The 19516-nt window shown below is 40.4% G+C and overlaps 2 protein-coding genes across 2 annotated transcripts; both read left to right on the top strand.

The window, feature by feature from the left end:
- Positions 1-7982: 7982 nt before the first annotated feature.
- LOC124315576 (beta-1,3-galactosyltransferase 5-like) lies at positions 7983-8929 on the top strand. Its single transcript, XM_046781348.1, has 3 exons — positions 7983-8235; positions 8339-8558; positions 8690-8929. The coding sequence occupies exons 1-3, from the start codon at positions 8001-8003 to the stop codon at positions 8910-8912; spliced, it is 678 nt and encodes a 225-aa protein (XP_046637304.1). The 5' UTR covers positions 7983-8000; the 3' UTR covers positions 8913-8929.
- A 927-nt stretch (positions 8930-9856) lies between these two features.
- LOC124315360 (lactosylceramide 4-alpha-galactosyltransferase-like) lies at positions 9857-12416 on the top strand. Its single transcript, XM_046780995.1, has 3 exons — positions 9857-11044; positions 11195-11844; positions 11986-12416. Exons 1-3 carry the CDS (start codon positions 10847-10849, stop codon positions 12341-12343), a joined length of 1206 nt encoding a protein of 401 aa, XP_046636951.1. The 5' UTR covers positions 9857-10846; the 3' UTR covers positions 12344-12416.
- Positions 12417-19516: the final 7100 nt, after the last annotated feature.

Genomic DNA, 19516 nt, shown 5'->3' with positions numbered 1-19516 from the left:
TCAGCAACTCAATTCCTTTAATAAACGAATGAGAAAAGCAATCAAAGACTTTCTGTACAGGTTTTTGAGAATGGATGTATTAATAGCGATTAATAGGGCCTATATTAATATTGCAATGATGAATAATGATGCCTAGCCTATGGAGTCGTCTGACCCGGGCGGATGCGACCGTAGAGCAACCGGACATCGGAGTCGAGTTTGTAGGTCACATCGTCCAGTTATGAAAATGTTTCCCATCGTAGAGACATTTTTGAGATTCATAATCGGCGGTGATTCTTGCGTAAGAAAGACGAAGCGCTGGCGTTTCTGCCGTTGCAGATTCGGCATGTGAGTCATCCAGAGCTCGTGGATGTGCACCAGGATGGTGTCGTATTATTCATCGAGGGGCAACTCAGCCGACGCCTTTTCAAACACGGCGCATGCATTCAGTGAACTGAAATGTCTCGTTTCCTAATCCAAAAGTTGATGTTTCAATTCGATCGGCGCTATTCCATATCAGAATCGTTTTCGTTTGACGCGAGGATTTCCTTGCGGGAATTGGCAAAAACAAACGAATCAAGCAAACAATACTCACTCTTCTAGTTTGGAGAATGATCCCTTTATTTTAGGTTATAATGCTCTTGTTGATGGGCAAGGTTTTTTTTAACTTAGACCTTTTGGGTTTAGAAGAGGAAAAATGAGACAACGAAAAGATGTAAGGAGCTGGTCCTGTAAGCATTTCCATTCCTACTTGACGTGGCTTTTAATTCGTTCTTGGAGTGCAATAACAAAGAATGTCGTTAAAAAAACTTACTATGTTTTTTGTGATTTATTGGTGATCGAGATGAGTTAACATCCCAGCATCAAAACAAAAATCAGCAACAATTGCCGTGATAAAGGACGTGATAAGCGTCGTGGCAAGCGCAAAAGAGTAAGAAAACAATAACGAGCAAACATCGCGGATTCCATCGATTGATGTGTGTATGTAGAAAATCCCGTCATTATACGAGAGATTTAATCATTTTAGTGGTGATTTGCAAAAGTGTATGTTCTAATTACCAGGAAGTGCCGGTGTGGCGGCAGGTCCCTCTTGGTTTTTTGTGTGTGTGTGTGTGTGTCGTGACTGTTGTCTGCTTGCCGATTGAAACAAAACAAATCGAAAGCAGACGACAGTACGACATTTTAACTATAAGGGGGAGGGGGGTAGTAGAAAAATCGCCTCTCTGTCATATCCCCCCTCCAAAAAAACCGACCCCCTTCCCAACCAACCCCCCGCAAAAAAGAGCCCCCTCCCACCCACCACCCTAAAAAACCGACCCCCTTCCCAGTTTCTACCCACCCTCCGCCAAAAAATCGACCCCTTCCCCCAATCCGAACCTTATGTTCAATGGTTTAAAGACGATTAATTTCCGTTGTTGGAGGAAGGGACCCGTTGCGTATACTCGATTTATGCGATCGATCATTTTGTGAGATACGGCTAATAAAGGCATCCCCTAATAAATGACAGCACGGAAAGTTGAACAGTTAATTTTGACGCCTGTTCACGTTTCGGCTTTATTATATGGAGCCAAAAGCTCGAAATAGTTCACATATATGTTTGTGGTAGAAGTTGTAGTTGTCAAGTGGGATTGATAAGCGTGGTACACAATATAATTAAGACACTTATTGAAACGATTTTTGGGGAAAATAAGCCTTTATTGAATCGAGGGTTGCCCTTGACGTTTTTAATTTTTTAGCTAGTGTATGTAGGCCTAAGGAGGCTAGACTATATTTATTGAGCCTACTTAGCTACTTCTACACCACACTTGCATATAACACAGGTTTTTTTTAGTAAATCCCGTACAAGTACTGTATATGGACGGAATTTAGGTATACCAGCAAAGCCATGTAAGAGAGATCCTGGTCTATACCTCTTAAGACACGATAAGTAGGGAGCCGCTGCTGTGTGACGAGGAGTAGCCCAGACTGTTTCTTATGAGGTAAGACTAGTTTTAATTTTGTTTACCCCCTTAGTAGTGACTCTGGGGTATGAGTTGGGTAGTTTTTCTTCTTTCCAAGAAAATTTATGGTTTATTTTCATTTTTCCTTCGGCAGGATTAATTTGATTTATTTCTTGTCTTGCTGAGACTAACCGTACTCCATTCGATTCAGCAAATCCGCTTGAAGAATAAGATTGTAATACTGAGTTTCACTAGTATGACCATCTTAACTTTCTCCTTGAAGAATGAAAGTCTTCAGTCTCATTCTTTCTCCAAATCCCTTTCTCTGCCTGACTACCTGCCGCGATAGCGGCTCCGACCCCAGCAGTTTCTGCTTTGGTACACTCCTCTACTTTAGTTACTGCCGGGGTATACCTGTTAATTCGTTTCTCTTTTATCTTAGGGGAAACTTGCTCAGCACTTTTATTATGTGGGCTATTGTCTATACTTCCGAAAAATTTGGCGGAAACTCTAGTGTTTTAGCCTAATCCATTGCTATTTATAAACCTTGATTGATAAAATGAGAAACGTGGTGTAACGTTTCACAAAAGCTGTTCGGGACAAATTTGTTTGGGTTTGGGCGACTATTTATATACAGCAGGCTAATTGGCACAGCTGACTCTCTCCCTATAAAAATGAGATTATTTGAAAAAAAAATTTGCTTCTCCATGGGAAATTTAAACTTGAGTCTTTTTTGCATAGTTCGTATGGAAACACGACGTTCCGTTTTGCATTTTTTGTAATATATCCAACGAGTGCTGGCGTGAATCGTTTGCTCAGACTTTTTTTGGCCTCATCTTTATAAGTTGGTCACACACTTTAACTTTCCAGATTAATCTATGGCGTTTTCCTTTCTGAGAAATCTTGAAAACTTAAACAAGACGCTCGTGTCTTGTTGTTATTGTCTTGATTAGCTATTACACTTTGATAAAAAGTCGTGTTTTTTCATGAGGTGCTGTGTCTCGAGTTGCAGCCCTCGATACATTGTGAAAAACTCGAGGGTTCGCCGATTCTTTTTCTCGTGGTTCACTCGTTGGGGAAAAAAGGGAAATTTGGTTTCAATTGCAATTAAAAAGTTTCGTTGCACTTTATGATTTGCCTGATGAATGAATAAAAATGTAATTCAAGACTTGATATCAAAATTGTTCGCTCACCAGGGATATCCCCACTTTGGCGGTCAAGTGGGCAAGGGTTATTAAAACCTCGTTCACATTTTTTCCTTCAAGTAAAAAAAAAACAAAAAAAAAAACGAACCGCACATCTATTAAAAACACTGCATGGGGTTTACATCCCTTTTGACCATATTATATGCTAGGCTACTGTCATCATGCTACCATTGGGCATTTTCTGGCACTGTAAAATAATAAATAATAATATAATTTAAAAAAAAATGGTCGATATAGGTTTTTGATTAGGTTTTAATCACAGGTCAGCTATAGCCGTAAGTGAATCTGCTGTCGCTGGGTTCCGTTCCCGTACCATGGGCTATTAGTCGCTAATACAAAGATAATATGAATAATATTCGTTACTATTGTTGTAGGTTTTTCGATAAAGCCAGCAACGAAAATAGACGATATAACATAGCCAACGGCAAATATATAGCCTGTCGGAGGAACGATAGATAGATTCCCTTATCATTACACTTATATATAGATAGCGCCCCCGTCATGTATAAGATAGGCTACAGCATCAAGCATCAATTACGTTTTCTCAGTTACAATGCTGCTCAACACGTGCTGATGTTGCACATCACTATCGCCTGTGTTAAACAGCACTTTCACAATCGTGTTGTAGTTGGAGCCTTGAAAGTCTGGAGGTCAGTGCATAAATTGCATATCATTGGCTACGTGTATAAGTCCGATCCGGTGCAATCCATGTCTGCGAGAGAACCGTCGAGGTCAGGTCAGACAGGACGCGACGTCTTGTTTTTCTTTGCTGTAAACTAAAAGAGAATTCCCCACTCGAAGCCGCTGGTTGATTTTCAACTCGCACCTAATCAGTATCTTCGCCCCTCAGATACACCTCTGTTACGCTGTGGCTAATATTTCTCTTTTAGAGGCGGTGAGTAGATACAAGATACAATGGATGCAGTTGATGGGTGCGTAGGCTATAATTGCAACCGGACTTTTGCACGCTATCTTTAGGCTTCGAACAATGTCGGCATCATAACACCGAGAACCAACAGTAGCTGTTCAGCTGAGAGTCAACAGTCAACTTTGGCCGAATACGTCGTGTTTCAAATTATTAATAAATATTGGAGTGGCGACGAGAGCAGTTTCAAATATTGCAAGCTCCTTCAACCCATCAAACCAGGCGCTGCCAGCAATTTCCAACCATATCTCGATCTCAAATATCTGAAAGCAGCTCAACAACATTGATTTCTGGCATTAATAAGGTAGGCTACGGTAGGCTATAAACATTCATTCGACATATAGAGCAGCAGTATATAAATAGTTTCTTGATTCATTTGCATCCCTTTTTCTGAATTTCTATATTCCACAAGGTAAATCACACGTTTGACACAAATTTTCGACGTCGCTATTGTGATGTGAAATCCGCTTTTACCTAATTACTATATACAGTCGCGGCTGAAAGTTTCTTTACGTGTAACTCAAAAATACGCCCTTTTAGTTTGTATTGGCGGATGGTGTTAGCCTATGGTAGAGGTTGAGTCCTCGGAAACCGGGCACCGGCACCTGGAAACGTATATTATAATCTACGAAAATCGAGACGTGTTTTCCGTCTCGCAAATCGTGAGTAGTAATCGTCCATTCTCATATAAAAGATTAGACTTCAGTAGGAATTGAACTCGGGTCTCCGGCATCACAGTCGGATGCTAATCCGCTGTGCCATTTCTATATGTTATAAATAACAGTACCTTTTCGATACATTTTAGGCTGTTTTTTTAACTAGACAAAAGGAAGGGAAAAAGTAGGAAACAAAAATTGAGAATGTACATTTTTGGTCGAGACGTGCTATTGAAAATCGAAGGTTATAACTAACCAAAACGGAGAACTTACCGATTTTCGATACACAGTAACAATTTTCGGTAATATGTATTTACCCATAAACGAGACCTTTTTTAACAGTGTAAGCGAGATAGTGACGTCCTCGTGAATACCCCCACACTCACATGGGTGTACACGAGGACATTTAAACAAAGGGGAAGCAGTGACTCGACCGACATCGGTAGTTTCTCCAACGGGATGCTGTTTATCTAAATTCAAAAATACAAAATAGGTTACAAAAAACATTGACAGAAACAATAACAAGTTACAAAAAGTTTAAAAATAGACAGTGGGTAAACCAGGTAAACCTTAGTTAATTGATAATAAACAGAATAATTTCAGGTTCTCATGTAATGTACAGCATTGATGCAACTCATGCACAATTATAAAATCTAGATTCTATAGCAGGCCATAGGAATAAAAGTAACGAAAATTATTACCCAAGTGATGGCACTGAGATTGTTGCTGGTGTCAAGATAATATCTGAGCACAAGCAATAACACTTGCTGACTTGCATATTGTTGTTATGAAGATGGCTAGCTCAGGCCTCAAATCTGCACAAAGGATCGACATTGGCAATGATAAATTGTATTATAGTTCTACTAGCATTTCACTAATTTGGAACAGGTTATTAAACTCTTCTTTTTCAGCTCCAGTAATCACCCCACTTGCATTCTTAGTTTTGTTTAGTTACCTGCCAAAACAGCATGGTGAGGTGGACACAAAGAGTTCACACATTTTTGTTATTCTATTTTGTTGCCCTATTTTTTGTGCAGCCATGCACGTACGTTCAATAAAAGTGATCGTTCGGTTTTCTTTGTAACTTCGTTGAACTTACTTAATAAACTTCGTCTTTTTTTCCACAAACTTGTATTAAACCAAATGAGAGCAGACGACACTTTTTTCCTACACTATTGTATTCCTACTATTTAGAAAAATCAGAATATCAGTAGTAGGCTTATACGTATTCAACCAAACAACTTTATTTCCTTTCGCCATCCGGCGGATGATATTGGTTCGAGCTCTGTCAGATTTCTCTTGAATTCTTCAAAGTTTGCGAAACCATCCGCACCGAGCATGTATTGTAACGATATGCCTGAGATAGAATTAGAAATTTAAAGCCCAATCAACCTTGTAATTTTCTAATTCAAGAATCACAAATTTTCTTCTTCAGTGGCTACCTACAATTAATATGAATCTGATTTCACCGACAGTTTCACCATTTTCAGTCCACTGTGAAAACACTTGCGTGACAGTTGTTTCGACAATGAAATGAAACCCTGAAATTAAGCCTAACACGACTGCTGGTAATATGTTCATATCTTCGGAAACCTTGTAGTGAGAATTGTATTTCGGTCGATAATATTCCAAATCGTGGTTTGGAATAAACTAACGTAATTGGGTTATGTACATTTCCTTCTCCGGGTCCAGTTTGCAGGCTGCATAGTATGTATAATCGCATTATTCTAAATAAATCGATAATAATAAATTATACTCGTCATTCTCAAACTCGCGAATTTTGGGTTTCAGTTGAATATAGAAGAAAACGGCAAATAAATCATCTAAGGTAATCAAATCAGAGAATACGGCGATTGAATTTTCGATTTTTCAGCGAGAGGAGGAGACGACAATCGACAGCACGAAATGAAAAAAAAAGCGACTAGCTGTTGCTGGTTCCGTAAAAAAGCCAGCAAGGTTATGCCCGCACAACAATAACGAAAGATCGAACTGAAGGCCAATGCTGTGATTAGCACTCGAGATCATTCAAGATTTCAAGGTGAGCAAGAACAGCAGCAAAGCAAGCTCGTCATCCAGACATGAGATCGCTATTAGCCTTTCGCGGGAATTACCCGGGAACATTTATATCTATATATTTTTTTTTAAAGTAAAGTAAGACCATTGTGAATAAAATCCCGCCTTCTTGGGCAAATGATGCAAGAGGTCATTTTCCGAAGGTGTGCTGAGAAGCATGTACAGTCCTTCTTTAAATTCAACGCATCACCAGTACCTAAGATATAGTCTTCTGTTGCATACATATTCACATCAGTTTCGGAAACGTGCATGGTTTGACTTCTATAGAGTCGTGGGTCATAACAAGTTCAACGTCAATATAATAATAACAGGTGGAAATTCCGATTTATGCAATAGGCAATAGGCTATTATAGTTTGTCTGATTATTATACTTTGTTTTCCATCGCCAATATTCAGAACCATGACATTCCCTTCGACGATTCGCTTTTCCACATTTGTCCGTATTGCATTTCCTGCTTTCCTGTTATCTCTCATCATCATCACCTTCAGCCTCGTGACAATGAACCTCATGTTCACAATGTACAAAGAAACCAAAGCATTTCGTCATCCTTCATCATCTGCTGAGACTAAATCAAACATGGACGAAACGTTAAGGAGACTAGTACTAGAGAGAAAAATTCTTCAATCCAAACTGGCTAGATTGGATAGTGGTTATCTTAACTATCTTAAACAAAGAAATCATAATCTAGCCAAGAAATTGTTCACGTGTGAAGTCAAAAAGTGCCAAGAGAAGAATATTCAACAAAATCGATTGAAACAAGACGGAGAAAATGTTTTGAATGAAAAAGCTATTGCAAACGTTACGGTGAATCGCGAGTTTTTCGACTACCTGACCAAAAATTTACGTAATACTGATTATGCCGGAGTGGACAACTACACCCGCTACACCGTGGCCCGGTTGGGATTGGCTCCTTTAGTCGGTGTGGAGCCGCTCATTCCCGAATTCGGACCGGTGATCAACGACGTCCTCTCGTTCAAATATCACATCTCCATTCCGCCATGCCAACACGTCATCACCGGGGCTGGTCGAACTGTTTTCGTCGCTGTCATATCGGCGAGTGACAATTTCGCAATCCGGGAAATAATTCGACAAACCTGGAAAAATCACTTGAAAGAAGTGCACCAAGAGGGTCTCCTCGGAGTCGCAGGTTTCGCCTTCGTTTTGGCTCTGACCGACAATGATGTGACGAAAAGTCGCATCGAGGAAGAGGCCAAGATTAACATGGACATCATACAGATCGGCATTCCTGATTTATATGAAAACTTGTCGCTGAAAACGACCGGTTTGTTCAACTGGCTGTACAGATCCTGCGCCAAAGTGGATTTCGTTCTCAAAGTGGACGACGATGTCTACGTCAACGTGCGCAATTTAGCCCATTTCGTTCAAACCTTTCATCAATCAAATCAGAGTATGTTTGGCTTGTCGTCACTTCATCCTGACTTCTGGCCTCAACGAGGTAACATATTAGCTACATAGTAATAGGTTGACATTATTGCCCTTGATAATGTCTCGCAAACTATATTTTGTTACATTGCCGTTACATTGTTGTTTAAAATTAGAAGGTAAATGGAGCATATCGTTTGAGGATTGGCCATGGAATAGCTATCCACCTTCTTATGAAGGACCTGTTGTATTGTTCCCCAACAGTGTCATCTTTCCCATGTTGGCTGCTATGCAAACCACTCCTTTGATGCCATTCGAAGACGTTTACTACACTGGCCTCTGCAGAGAGAAAGCTGGCATCAAAATTCATCTTTATACAAATTCAACAATTAGCCGGTATACCACCTTATATCTATAGTATTTTAAGGATCTAAAGTTTCGCTGGGAAAACATTTTGATGTTCCGTATTTTCTTTTGTTTTTTGTTTTTTAATATTTGTAAACCTGAACGCCACTCACGAAAATCAGCGTCGGTACAACTCAAATGTCAAGTAATCCCTCTCCCTGCGAAATACGACGGTTTGTTGCGTGGGTGAAGCATGGATTTGAAACTGAAAAGCGTATGAAGAGTTCACATGTAGCCACCGACGACTTCTATCACAATAGGACTCGGTGCATAATCATCGATGCAAATGGAAACAACAGCAAAGTCATCAACCCCTCTGATCCAGTCCAATTCGGTTTCCTTTAAATTTCAAGACATGTGACATTCAGCACTTTGCGAGTATAGGTAGGCTAATATACATAGGTAGGCTTTATATGTTGTTAGACCTATTGAGACCAAAATTAGCACTGATGTGAAACCTATTCGTATGAGTATATGAAAATTATAGTCGAGAAATAATATGTAACTTATTAATTAACAATATATAATAATCCGCCATCAAATGACAACATTTGCATTATCATTACTATTTAGCAATGGCACCGAGAGCAAGTGATATAGGTGCATGTTCCTATACCATAACTCGATCACGCACACGCACAACTGTCTATTATTATCCTGTTGCTGTAGTCAAACATATTTGATCGTGAACCATCCGGCATAATAAACAGCAACATGTCTATTAACTCTATATTAATCATCTTCCCGATATTTGTTTCCTTATTTCGGCCGACTATCGGAATTGACCTGCGCGTCCTTTTTTCGGCCAAAACATGTAGCTGCTGGTGACGTATACAAATTCGCCCACCTTTTGTACGTACATTTTACTTAATGACGACTTGAACAAAGCCCCATCAAGCTCTATTATCTACGATTATCTACTACGCCAGCAGGTATTTGAATGGAACAAAGTCTGATTCTGGATTGTGGATCGACAGCCGTTCGACGGTTATGCTGGTGCTGTTCCCTTTGCGAGAAACCCGGAAGCTAAAACGTGAAAAAGTTACCAAGACATTATAAATGTGTGTGTAGTCTAAATGATGTGATGTCCCTTGTCTTCCGAGGTCATCTCTCAAGATCTGATCGTTATTGCATCCCCAATGGATTCAGTCGATATATAATCAACACAAAAATGCAGTGGCAACAATAAACAACGTGTGTTATTGTGTTATTCTTAATGTATATTATAAATTGTTTTAGAAGGCCTGCTGTTGTAGGGCCTATATAGCCTATATATATTTATACATAGAGATTGTCCTTGACACAATAGGCTATATGGGGTTACCGGAAAACGTACACACAAACTTTTGATGGTGTGTTGACCTTCTCCTTGCATGTTTATTACACAAATGCGCATTAAGCAGCAGCGGGGCGTCTAAGGCTACTGACTATTTTTTCTACGAGATATGCTGCTCGAGAATAAAAACATAAATTAGGAAATGCAAAAGGTCCAGCTACTGCTGCTGCTGTTTGCCCAGAGGGTCATTTCATTGCCTTGCACGTATATTATAGCTAATATATACATAAGCTATATAGCTGCGCTATCCTAGCGTTAGTTTTCCCTCGAAACACACCACAGGCTCATCCACGCTCATCCATCAGCATTTGTTGTTTTGCTCGAAGTGATAAGGCGTGAACGAGTCCCTAGTCGATTCGCTTGAATCTCATTGGTCTGTTTTGCTATAGCTAGTATTTCAGTCTGTGTTCAATCACTCTATAGCTAGATATACAGATGAATTTGATATTGCATTTCTATACTATATAATCGCTATACACAACAATCGCATCATCTATAGCTATGTGACCCGCCTTTCATTATTTCAAGCGAAAATAAGTCTTGGCAACAAAAGTGAACAGAAACCATTTGAAATATATTTAGTCTTGCGTCAATAACTGTTTGGAGAGGTCATTGCTTAGAAACCTCCGAGGTGGTTCGAACTGAAATTTGCGTAGTAGACAATCAGTTAAAGGTATACTACAAAGGATATATTTTATTGGCAATCGAAAAATCACCCCAAGTTGTTTTTACACGTTTTTAAACACTGTTGTTTCATTTTATTTAAAACAAAAAACGCAAATTGGAGCTCAATTGCATCGCGTCTTTGAATATAATTTCACTGACATACTGCTGCTAGTACGTCCCACCTTTTTCGTTATACCTTCATTCTATAATAAAGATACAATATACCCATCAGCAGGAAAGTATATAAGGTTATTACTAGCTGTTATTACTGTTAATTATGAGTTCTTCAAGGAACAGAACAGTGTCTCGAATTTCCAGTGCCATATGCCGCAGCTGGAATATCAATTGTCGTACTCACCGTTTATTAAGTTGCCGACTTATTTTCGGCCACCCCTTTGCAAAGTTCCTCTATCTGGTTAGCGCTAGCATTTGTCTCATCATTTTTATCCAGTGCAAAAATAATATTCACCTGCAAGTAAGTTTGTCCAGACAGTTTCCTATTATTATTCGCATTTTCAATTGACCTTCGTTATAAACTCATTTAAGACTTTATAGTTATAGTTTTAACCTTATCGCGTTCAACACATATAACGAATGAATTTGTTTATTGCATTTATATTTATAGACAAATACTCGTGACACTCCGGAAGTTGATCGAGCGACCTGCTGTCAGCTCCCCAATCAGCAGGCAAAGGACATTTGCGGCCGATCAAATTGCACTTTGCCATGCACAAAGCCGGAATTGGAAATTGACTCCACCAGTAAAAGGAAATCTCCTCTTAGCCAGCATCAAGCCTTTTTCATAGAATCGTCGGGCAACGGTGCGCTGAGTTATCGACAGGCTTGCACCGTCGAGTCGCTCGCCTTGCATAACCCAAATTTGATCGTCAACGTCCTTTTTACCGATGTGAAAATCAACACCAGTCTGGATACCGTACAGAAACTCGTGGAGAACTACGCCAATGTCCAGCTGATTAGCATCAACGTGGATGAATACATGGCCGGAACACTGATGGAGCATTGGTATCAATGCACAAATTGGCGCAGTGGGTCGTATCACGTCAACAATCTGAGTAACGCGCTGCGACTGCTGACCGTGTACAAATTCGGTGGATATTATTTCGATCTCGACATCATTTCTGTGCGTCCCGTCACGTCTTATCGCAATTTCGTGGCCGCCGTCGACCGTGAAATTGTCAACAACAACGTGATCCATGCGGACGCGAAACATCCGTTCATCGAACTGGCCATCGACGACTTTGTCACCAACTTCAGGTGCAATTTTTATATAAATGCGCCATCTGTTTGATTACATCGTCGTTAGTAGGCCTAAATTTAGGTCACGAGCTCCTTTTACTGTCACGTTAACGATGCTGGTTCCATCAGAATGATGATTAATTATATTCTTGTTAACAGGCCAGACTTGTGGGGTAACAACGGACCTGCTTTGATTTTCCGCGTCTTGAAAAAGTGGTGCCACTCCGAGGACCGCAAGTCGCTGGAATACGTCAGCTGCCCTGGATTTAATGTTCTTCCGGCACCGTCTTTTCATCCGGTCCACCACTTCGAGATGCAAAAATTATTCGATGAGCCATTGACCAACGAAACGGAGGAAAAGCCCATCAGCTGGCTGACGGAGGACGTGGTGGGTGTTCACCTTTGGAACAGGATGAACAAAGACGACCCCATCTACAAGAACGAGACACATCCGTACAAAAGGCTGGTTCGAGACCACTGCCCTCTCATCTTTTCCATTATTCCGGAAATCTTTTGAAGAATACGGCAAACAGTTTCTTTTTCTTTTAATTATTTTTATATTTGTTTATGTTAAACTTCGTATTTTGGAATAGGTATAGAGTCCTATTATAAAAGGTCCAAGACAATCAACTTTATATTGGTTAAAATCACACAATAAAGAATCGATAATACATTCGAACAATTCCATTCAAGTCTCAAACTCCTGATTGATTGCACATGTCATTATTATAGAGAAACTGAGTCATCTGCTGCAAAGCCAACGTAATTAACCGCCGTGAATGTAATTGTTGCAGCAGTAAAAGACACTATAATGAATATAATGCAGTATATAGCGTCTTCTGTTATAGATCCAGAACATGCATTCTTCACAACCACAGCTGTACGTACGTAGACTCAAGTAAAAAAGTACGTAGCGATATTAACATCGAGTCCTCATCAAACCGGATCGGAAATCGTTCGACAAACTGTTAGCCAAACAGCGACACTCTTGGGCTCTACCCGTTCGCCTCGCTACCGAACCGACCCAAGTACCTTGAGCAACTCTAAATTGTGGCAATCATTATCGAACACCATTTATCACACTTCGATGTTGGTATATTTATAGGTTTCATTTGAATCGAATTACGAGGCGGGAAAGATTTTTGGGCACGATGATGACCAACAGCAGGCGAATAATTCAGCGGAAAGAATTATTAAGGAGGGCATCCGGCTGATTGTAGTCCAGTGTTTCCCCTTGTATTCGATTCTACTGGCCGTGGGACGGACCCGCGTCGACTACTTCAGCCTCGACGTCGAAGGCGCCGAGAGTCGAATTCTTTCTCATGTGCCCTGGCATCTAGTCGACATTAAGGTGAGACCTTATGGTTTTCTCAGCTGCTTATTATATTGATTCCGATTGATTCGTCTAATTTTCCCCCATCATTAGACGCTGACAGTGGAGATAACGTCACGCAACGAGCAAGTAGTCAACCAAGTCACCAGCCACATGAAGGCCAATGGATTCAACAGTGCCGGATTGATAATGGGACAGGGATACTATGACCGACTATGACCTGGTCTTTGTCAACAAACGAATGAGTTGACCAACACTCTTTCAAAATCATGTTATCTAAATTGAATTAAATAATAATAACATAATTGTGATTGCATGAAACTGCTGTGTGCTGTTCCCAGTGTATGATATTAAATCACTCGATATTCAAATATTAAAAGAACTAAAAGATGAAGTTGTTTAGCCTATACAGCTGCGTTCGTCGATTAAATATAAAGATTAACAACAATGTGAGTCTGCAGGGTCAGGGGGATTTTGAATATGTACATGTAGTATTAGTCTTGCTGCGCTTGTTTCTAACACAACTTCTTAAGGGACTTGATTGTTGCTCAAACCAAACAATATATCCTTTCATCCAGTTAAAGACGAACAACTTTTATAGGATATGATTATACCTACACAGCCGCGTTAAACTGCTTATTTTAACGATTTCCAGTACCTACACACCCCTAACAGTTTCAGTACCCTTCAAAAGGGTCAAATATGCTACTGAAACGCAATTCAGTATTTTACTGTACTTGCTTAAGTACAAATTCTCTACTAACCATTCATTTGCCTACTTTTTACGTTATTCCTAGTGAAACTGTTAGTAGGCATAGTTCTGTTCAGTAGGTTGGTCCAGCAGTTTATAAAGATTTAGTTAGTAGTCTGAAAAATTCAGTATGTTCAGGTAGGGTTAGTAGTTTGATTTTAAAAAGTAATCAATAATAAAAGCAATGTAGGTTATAGCTAGTAGTTTACAAAAATTTAGTACTTTTGTTATAAGTAGTGTGAACAATTCAGTACCTTTGATCACTAGTTCAAAAAGTTCAGTAGGAATGGTTAGCAGTTTGATGGAAAAAAGTCATCAGTTGTAGGTTAGTAACATACAAACTGTAAGTAGTATGTTTTCACATCATTGCGGTTTAGTAGGATTCAACTTACAAGGAATAAGTAGTATTCGTTAGGATAGTAGCTTTTGTATATATCAATGTGGCGTGCCTGTAAGGCACTAGACTGCCACGCAAAAGGTCCGGGTTCAATTCCCGAATAAATCAAGTCTTCTTTCCAAGTTAAATAAAATCGAAATGGTTGGTTAGTGGTGCCGAATAATATCAGTAGGAATGTCAAAACCAATGCCGTAAATGAAGTGGTCAAAACTTTTTAAGTAAGGGGTGGGTAGTAAAAGCAGGAAAGAATTTAAAGAGGTTTAGTTTATAATTAGTAAGGCGAGTAAGAAAAGGTAGAAGAATTGAGAAGTAGTTTCAATCAATTGGTTAGTAGGCTGTCACCGAGTAGCAGTTACATGAAAGTAGGATACCGCCACTGTGTAGCAAAGTATAATCAACACAGCAGGAGGTCTACCAACAACGCAATTTTACATTCAAATTAGTTTTGACAACTTCTCTTCGCGCAGCAAATTCCAATATGCACTGATTTGACAATTTGACATGTTTAACGTTTGCTTTCAATAGCATTAATAATAATAAAGCGAAACACACACAGGTGTGAACTGTAACTTATATACTTTTTTAAAGCGATTATCCAGCAGATCTTATATTTTGATTGGACGGACAATTAAGGCAACGACTAGGCCTACTCCTCCCCACCTTTGAGGTGAATCCCCGTACGAAGTTGTTGCGGTTGCCGGAAGGAAAAACAATGAAATTAAAAATGATTCGCAAAATTATATACTTTCTCTGGTATATGTAACGACCTCTCCATCTCGCGGAGAGCGGGTCGTACAAATAACACAAGCGAATAAATGACACTCGGGGCTTCCCACAATTGCTGAATGTATTCTGGATTTCTAAGCTTAAGAGTACATAAATGAGATAAAGAGTTAAACGCGGGACATACCGATATTGCCGGAGGCCGATGACACGGGAAGAGAAAAGAAGTAGAAGGGGAACACGGCATAAACGAATACACGGACGATAACTGCACGACGGCAGACGTGCGTACACACACGACACAATAAGCGCAAATGCGCACACAAAACAGACACGAAGATAGGAAAATAGAAATGGGCAAGATAACTCGTAATTGGCACTGAACTGGGTTAACTGAAGAAGAATAGGGAAAAGTGAAAGGAGTCGATAGTAACTAGCTAATCAGAAATTAGGGAGAGCTCTACGAACTGGTCGGAGAGTCGAACAAGACTAACTAACTGTTCGTCGCACATTTGCGACGAAACTTTGCATACAGCTGGGCCCATCTGGTCCAGCGACAAAGGCACATTAGTCACTAATAATCGTCCTGTGTAAAGGGTACCCCCAAATACGTTGACGTGTGAAACGATCACTTGTCAATATTATTCTGGGGTAGGCCTAACACTATGGGAACTAACACATTAACACACAATTTATGGGTGGCTCTAATTCTAAAGTGGTTGATAATATTACTGGCGCCGGACGGCGTCAGGTTGCAGCATCTTCAGCTGTTGCGGAGCGACGCTTCGTTACATCATCCCCCGGCCCGTTGGATTACGTCCCGTAATCCCAAGTTCAATGTCGTTTTCGCGGTCACTGGAGGCTCTTGTCGGGATCCGTAGAAGACTGCAGAATTTCCAGATAAGGCCGCAGCATCCGCAAGCGATGCAGACACGGATTGAGACGACGGCTATTATGATTACTGCTCCGATATAAAGGAAGTTAGTCAGCTGGTCGAGCCACGATGTTTTAGCTGCGGCGTCGGCTACTGTTCCTAGCACTGTTGCTGTGCTCGGGATGTGGGCGGGTGAATAATTCCCGGCCGAATGCTCGTTCATGGCCGCTGCGATGTCGGCCATAATATTCATATGATCTATGATCGTGTCACTGTACGCCGGGTTGCTTTGATGTGCGTAGTCGAAATATTTAACTTCGTCGTATCGAAATGAGTGGGCTAATGTTTGTAGCGGGAGCACTATTTTTGCTTCGATCGGGACCCAGGTATTGTCGCGGTACCCGAACGGTTTGTTGTTGAAATTCACGAAACCTTTCGTCCAATAACACGGTGAGAACGGGACAAGTTCCCAACCGTCTAAGTTGATGGTAAAATTTTTGTATTTTGGCTGCGGACCACACGAAGTTATCTCGATATCGAAAGTCACGTTATGTGGTGTGCATGTTGTCATTACAGCGGTTTTCCCGAACGCGTTTAGTTTGGCGCACGCCGGTAGGTTGAGTTGGGATGCGGCTAACCAGCCGTTGTACTGGGCAGTCGAAATTGCTCGTTCGTGAGCCGCCTTCCGGGAGTCGCACTGAAGAGAAGCGATTGCGTGAGCGAGCTCGTTTTCGTGATCAATAATTTTGTCACGCATGTACTGGAGATTTGCTGTGACGTCCACTTTGTCTATTTCGGGAGTATGTTTGTGGATGTCTTTCAGCGAGATGTTGGTCGGCTTGACTGGTACTGTCACAACGTAAATGTCTGGCTGACCAATTACGTCGAACGCTCCCGTTTTTCGTGCACACTGCTGGTGCGTTGGTATGCACCTTGGGTTGAGCACCAGGTGGAACACTAGTTCGTTGTCTTCATCGGTAAGACGGTATTTCCCGGGAATCCCGATAAATTTTAATGCTGCAATTCCGGTCTCTAGCACGCGGGCTTTTGGGTCCGAGGTTTGCGTGTATGTCTTGTCCCATATGAGTGTCAAGTGGTTGTGCATCAGGCCGCCAGCTGTCGCTGATGCCGTTCCTATTGGTGTGGAGAATTCACTGCCTTCCGTTTGTTGATATAGCGGCACTTTTTCAAGGACACAATTCACTTTTTCTGTTATAATTGTTTGCAGCCAATATCCACTTTCACTAGGCTCTTCGTCGAACACATATTTATTTTCTTTTAACACCATCAGTTGGTCGTTGCACCGATGACTTTCGTACATAATTTGGCACTCTGTGAATGAAGTATCCAGCGCCACTTTGTCGGTCACGATCACTACTAATCCGAAAAAGTCGACTGATATATGTTTTTGAATTTTCCATCGGGCACATAATTGTCCAGGGAATTTCGCCTCGGCTCGTCTTTCGGTGTATACGGAGTATTTGACCGTGAGGGAGGAAGAATGATCTTCCTCTGGTCTGCAATCTTCGTCCGAGAATTGGAGAATTCCCATGTGTAATGGCTTGGTGCAGTCACACACGGTTGCATTTAGGGCCAGTGGTGACGGCATGCATAGGCCTAAGAATAGAATGATTTGGGCCAGCAACATGATGCTGTGGCACGGTACAGATGGAAGAGGAAACATAGGAATATGGTAATGGTAAAGTCGACACACGAATAGGTAACAAAAAAAAGAAAGAGAACATTAAACATTCAGCATGTGGGTTTTTTGTTTGTTTTGCTTTTTTGTTTACTAAATTCTAGCCTCTAGCAATAAGGAAAGGGAAAGCACGGAAATATATGGAAAGGAAAGCATGGAAAGGAAAAGCATGGAAAATATATGGAAAGAAAAAGCATGGAAAATATATGAAAAAGAGGGGAAAATTTAAAGATGGTAGTGCGTTGGTTAAAAGAGGGGGGGGGGATAAGCGATAGTATGGGGTTGGAGATAGGGCAATACGCCAGTTTTCTGTGTGGCGGCGACTATCGGCCGTGTGGGGCAGGAGGGTTTGTTCTCTGGAGGGGAGCGTGTTTTAATACTGCTGTTTATTCTTTTTATTATTTTTGTATCTGAATGTTTGGAGTATTGTTATTATTATTTTTTTTTTCATGGCACGCTTATTTGTTTTGATTTGGTGAAGAGAGAAAAGAGAGTTTAGAATGATTGCTTGTTGTGTATAAAAAAAAACGCAAAAATAATATAGAGTTAGGTTTTGAGTGAAACGGAGGGGAAAACGCAAAACTAAATTAAATGTCCTTTTTGAATTCTGAGAGGGGGCTGGGGATTAGGGTCGTGTGGGGGTGTGGGTGGAATGGCCGAGGTGGCGACAAGTTGCCTGCGGCATGGTCGCTGGTATGAGTGCGTAAATGGCGACTACATGTGTTTTTTTTTTTTTTTTATAGGGGAGGGAATTCCCTGTTTTGGGGATATCCCTTTTTTAAAACTGGGGAACCTCCACAGTCGTGGGAATCCCCTTCAGTTCATATTTTTATTTATTAGTTACTCTTTTATTTGACCTTTTTTATTTTTTACTCTATCTTTCGGTTATTTATTTATAGCTATATTTTTCTTATACCGTTACTTCTAAAGGAAAATACAAAATTTTTTTTTTTTCTTATTGTTTTATTGTATCTATGGGAACTACCTCGGCCAGTCGGGGGTTTCTTAAAGGATGGATAAGGAGGGCTGAGACGGCGGTGCATTGAATTGCTGTCCGGCTGGCTTATTGTATGAGAATTGGTAATTACTTGCTGTGTGTGTAGCTGGCTGAAAGGGTTGCTGTGGGTTATTATTGGTGTTAGAAAAATTTTGCTGAGGGGTAGGAAACGATACGGCTTTTTTTTGTTGTTGTTGGATAGGGGGGTCAGAAGACTTTCTCTCACGGCAAAGTAGAATGTTTACTGCCTTCGTTAGCTCTTGTAAACACGCGGAGAATGAGTTAGTGTCGGGCGTATTTACTAGCTGTCTGTTATCTTGTCTGAACCCTGAGGCAATTGCGTTGACAGTTTCATTCTGTTTCTCAATCATCTGTTTCATTTCCTTCAGCTCTAAATTGTGTGACTCGCTAGTCTGATTGATAGCGTTCACGAATTCGTGTTTTTCTCTAGTGTTTTCTATGGCCTCCATTCGTGCTAAATATTTTCTTGTTGCTGCTACTAGCTCATCAAAAGTATCAAATTCCTTATATTTAACTTTAAATTGTAATTTTTCATCCAATCCGTCAATGAATTTTTGTTTTAAAATTACTTTGAATGAGTCCTCAGTGTATACATCGGGATATGCATGTTTAAAAATTTCTTGTAATCTAATTGCAAAATCATAAATTTTTTCGCCTGGTTTTCTGTGAGCTTTTTTAAATTTCTTGAGGTATTTCTCAACCGTTTCGTCCCCATGAAAGTGATCAAGAAGCTTTTCCCTAATTGCGTCGTAATCATTTGGATGATTGGCAACGATGTATTTAATTACTTTATGTGCTTTATCGGTTAGTTTCCCTTGTAATTCTAGTATTACGTCATCTTCTGACAAATCTGAGCGAGATATAATTGACTCAAACGATTCTAACCATGTGTCGA

Source organism: Daphnia pulicaria, chromosome 11, assembly GCF_021234035.1.
Source record: "Daphnia pulicaria isolate SC F1-1A chromosome 11, SC_F0-13Bv2, whole genome shotgun sequence".
Lineage (NCBI taxonomy): Eukaryota > Metazoa > Arthropoda > Branchiopoda > Diplostraca > Daphniidae > Daphnia > Daphnia pulicaria.
This window is presented reverse-complemented; position numbering and strand designations above follow the sequence as displayed.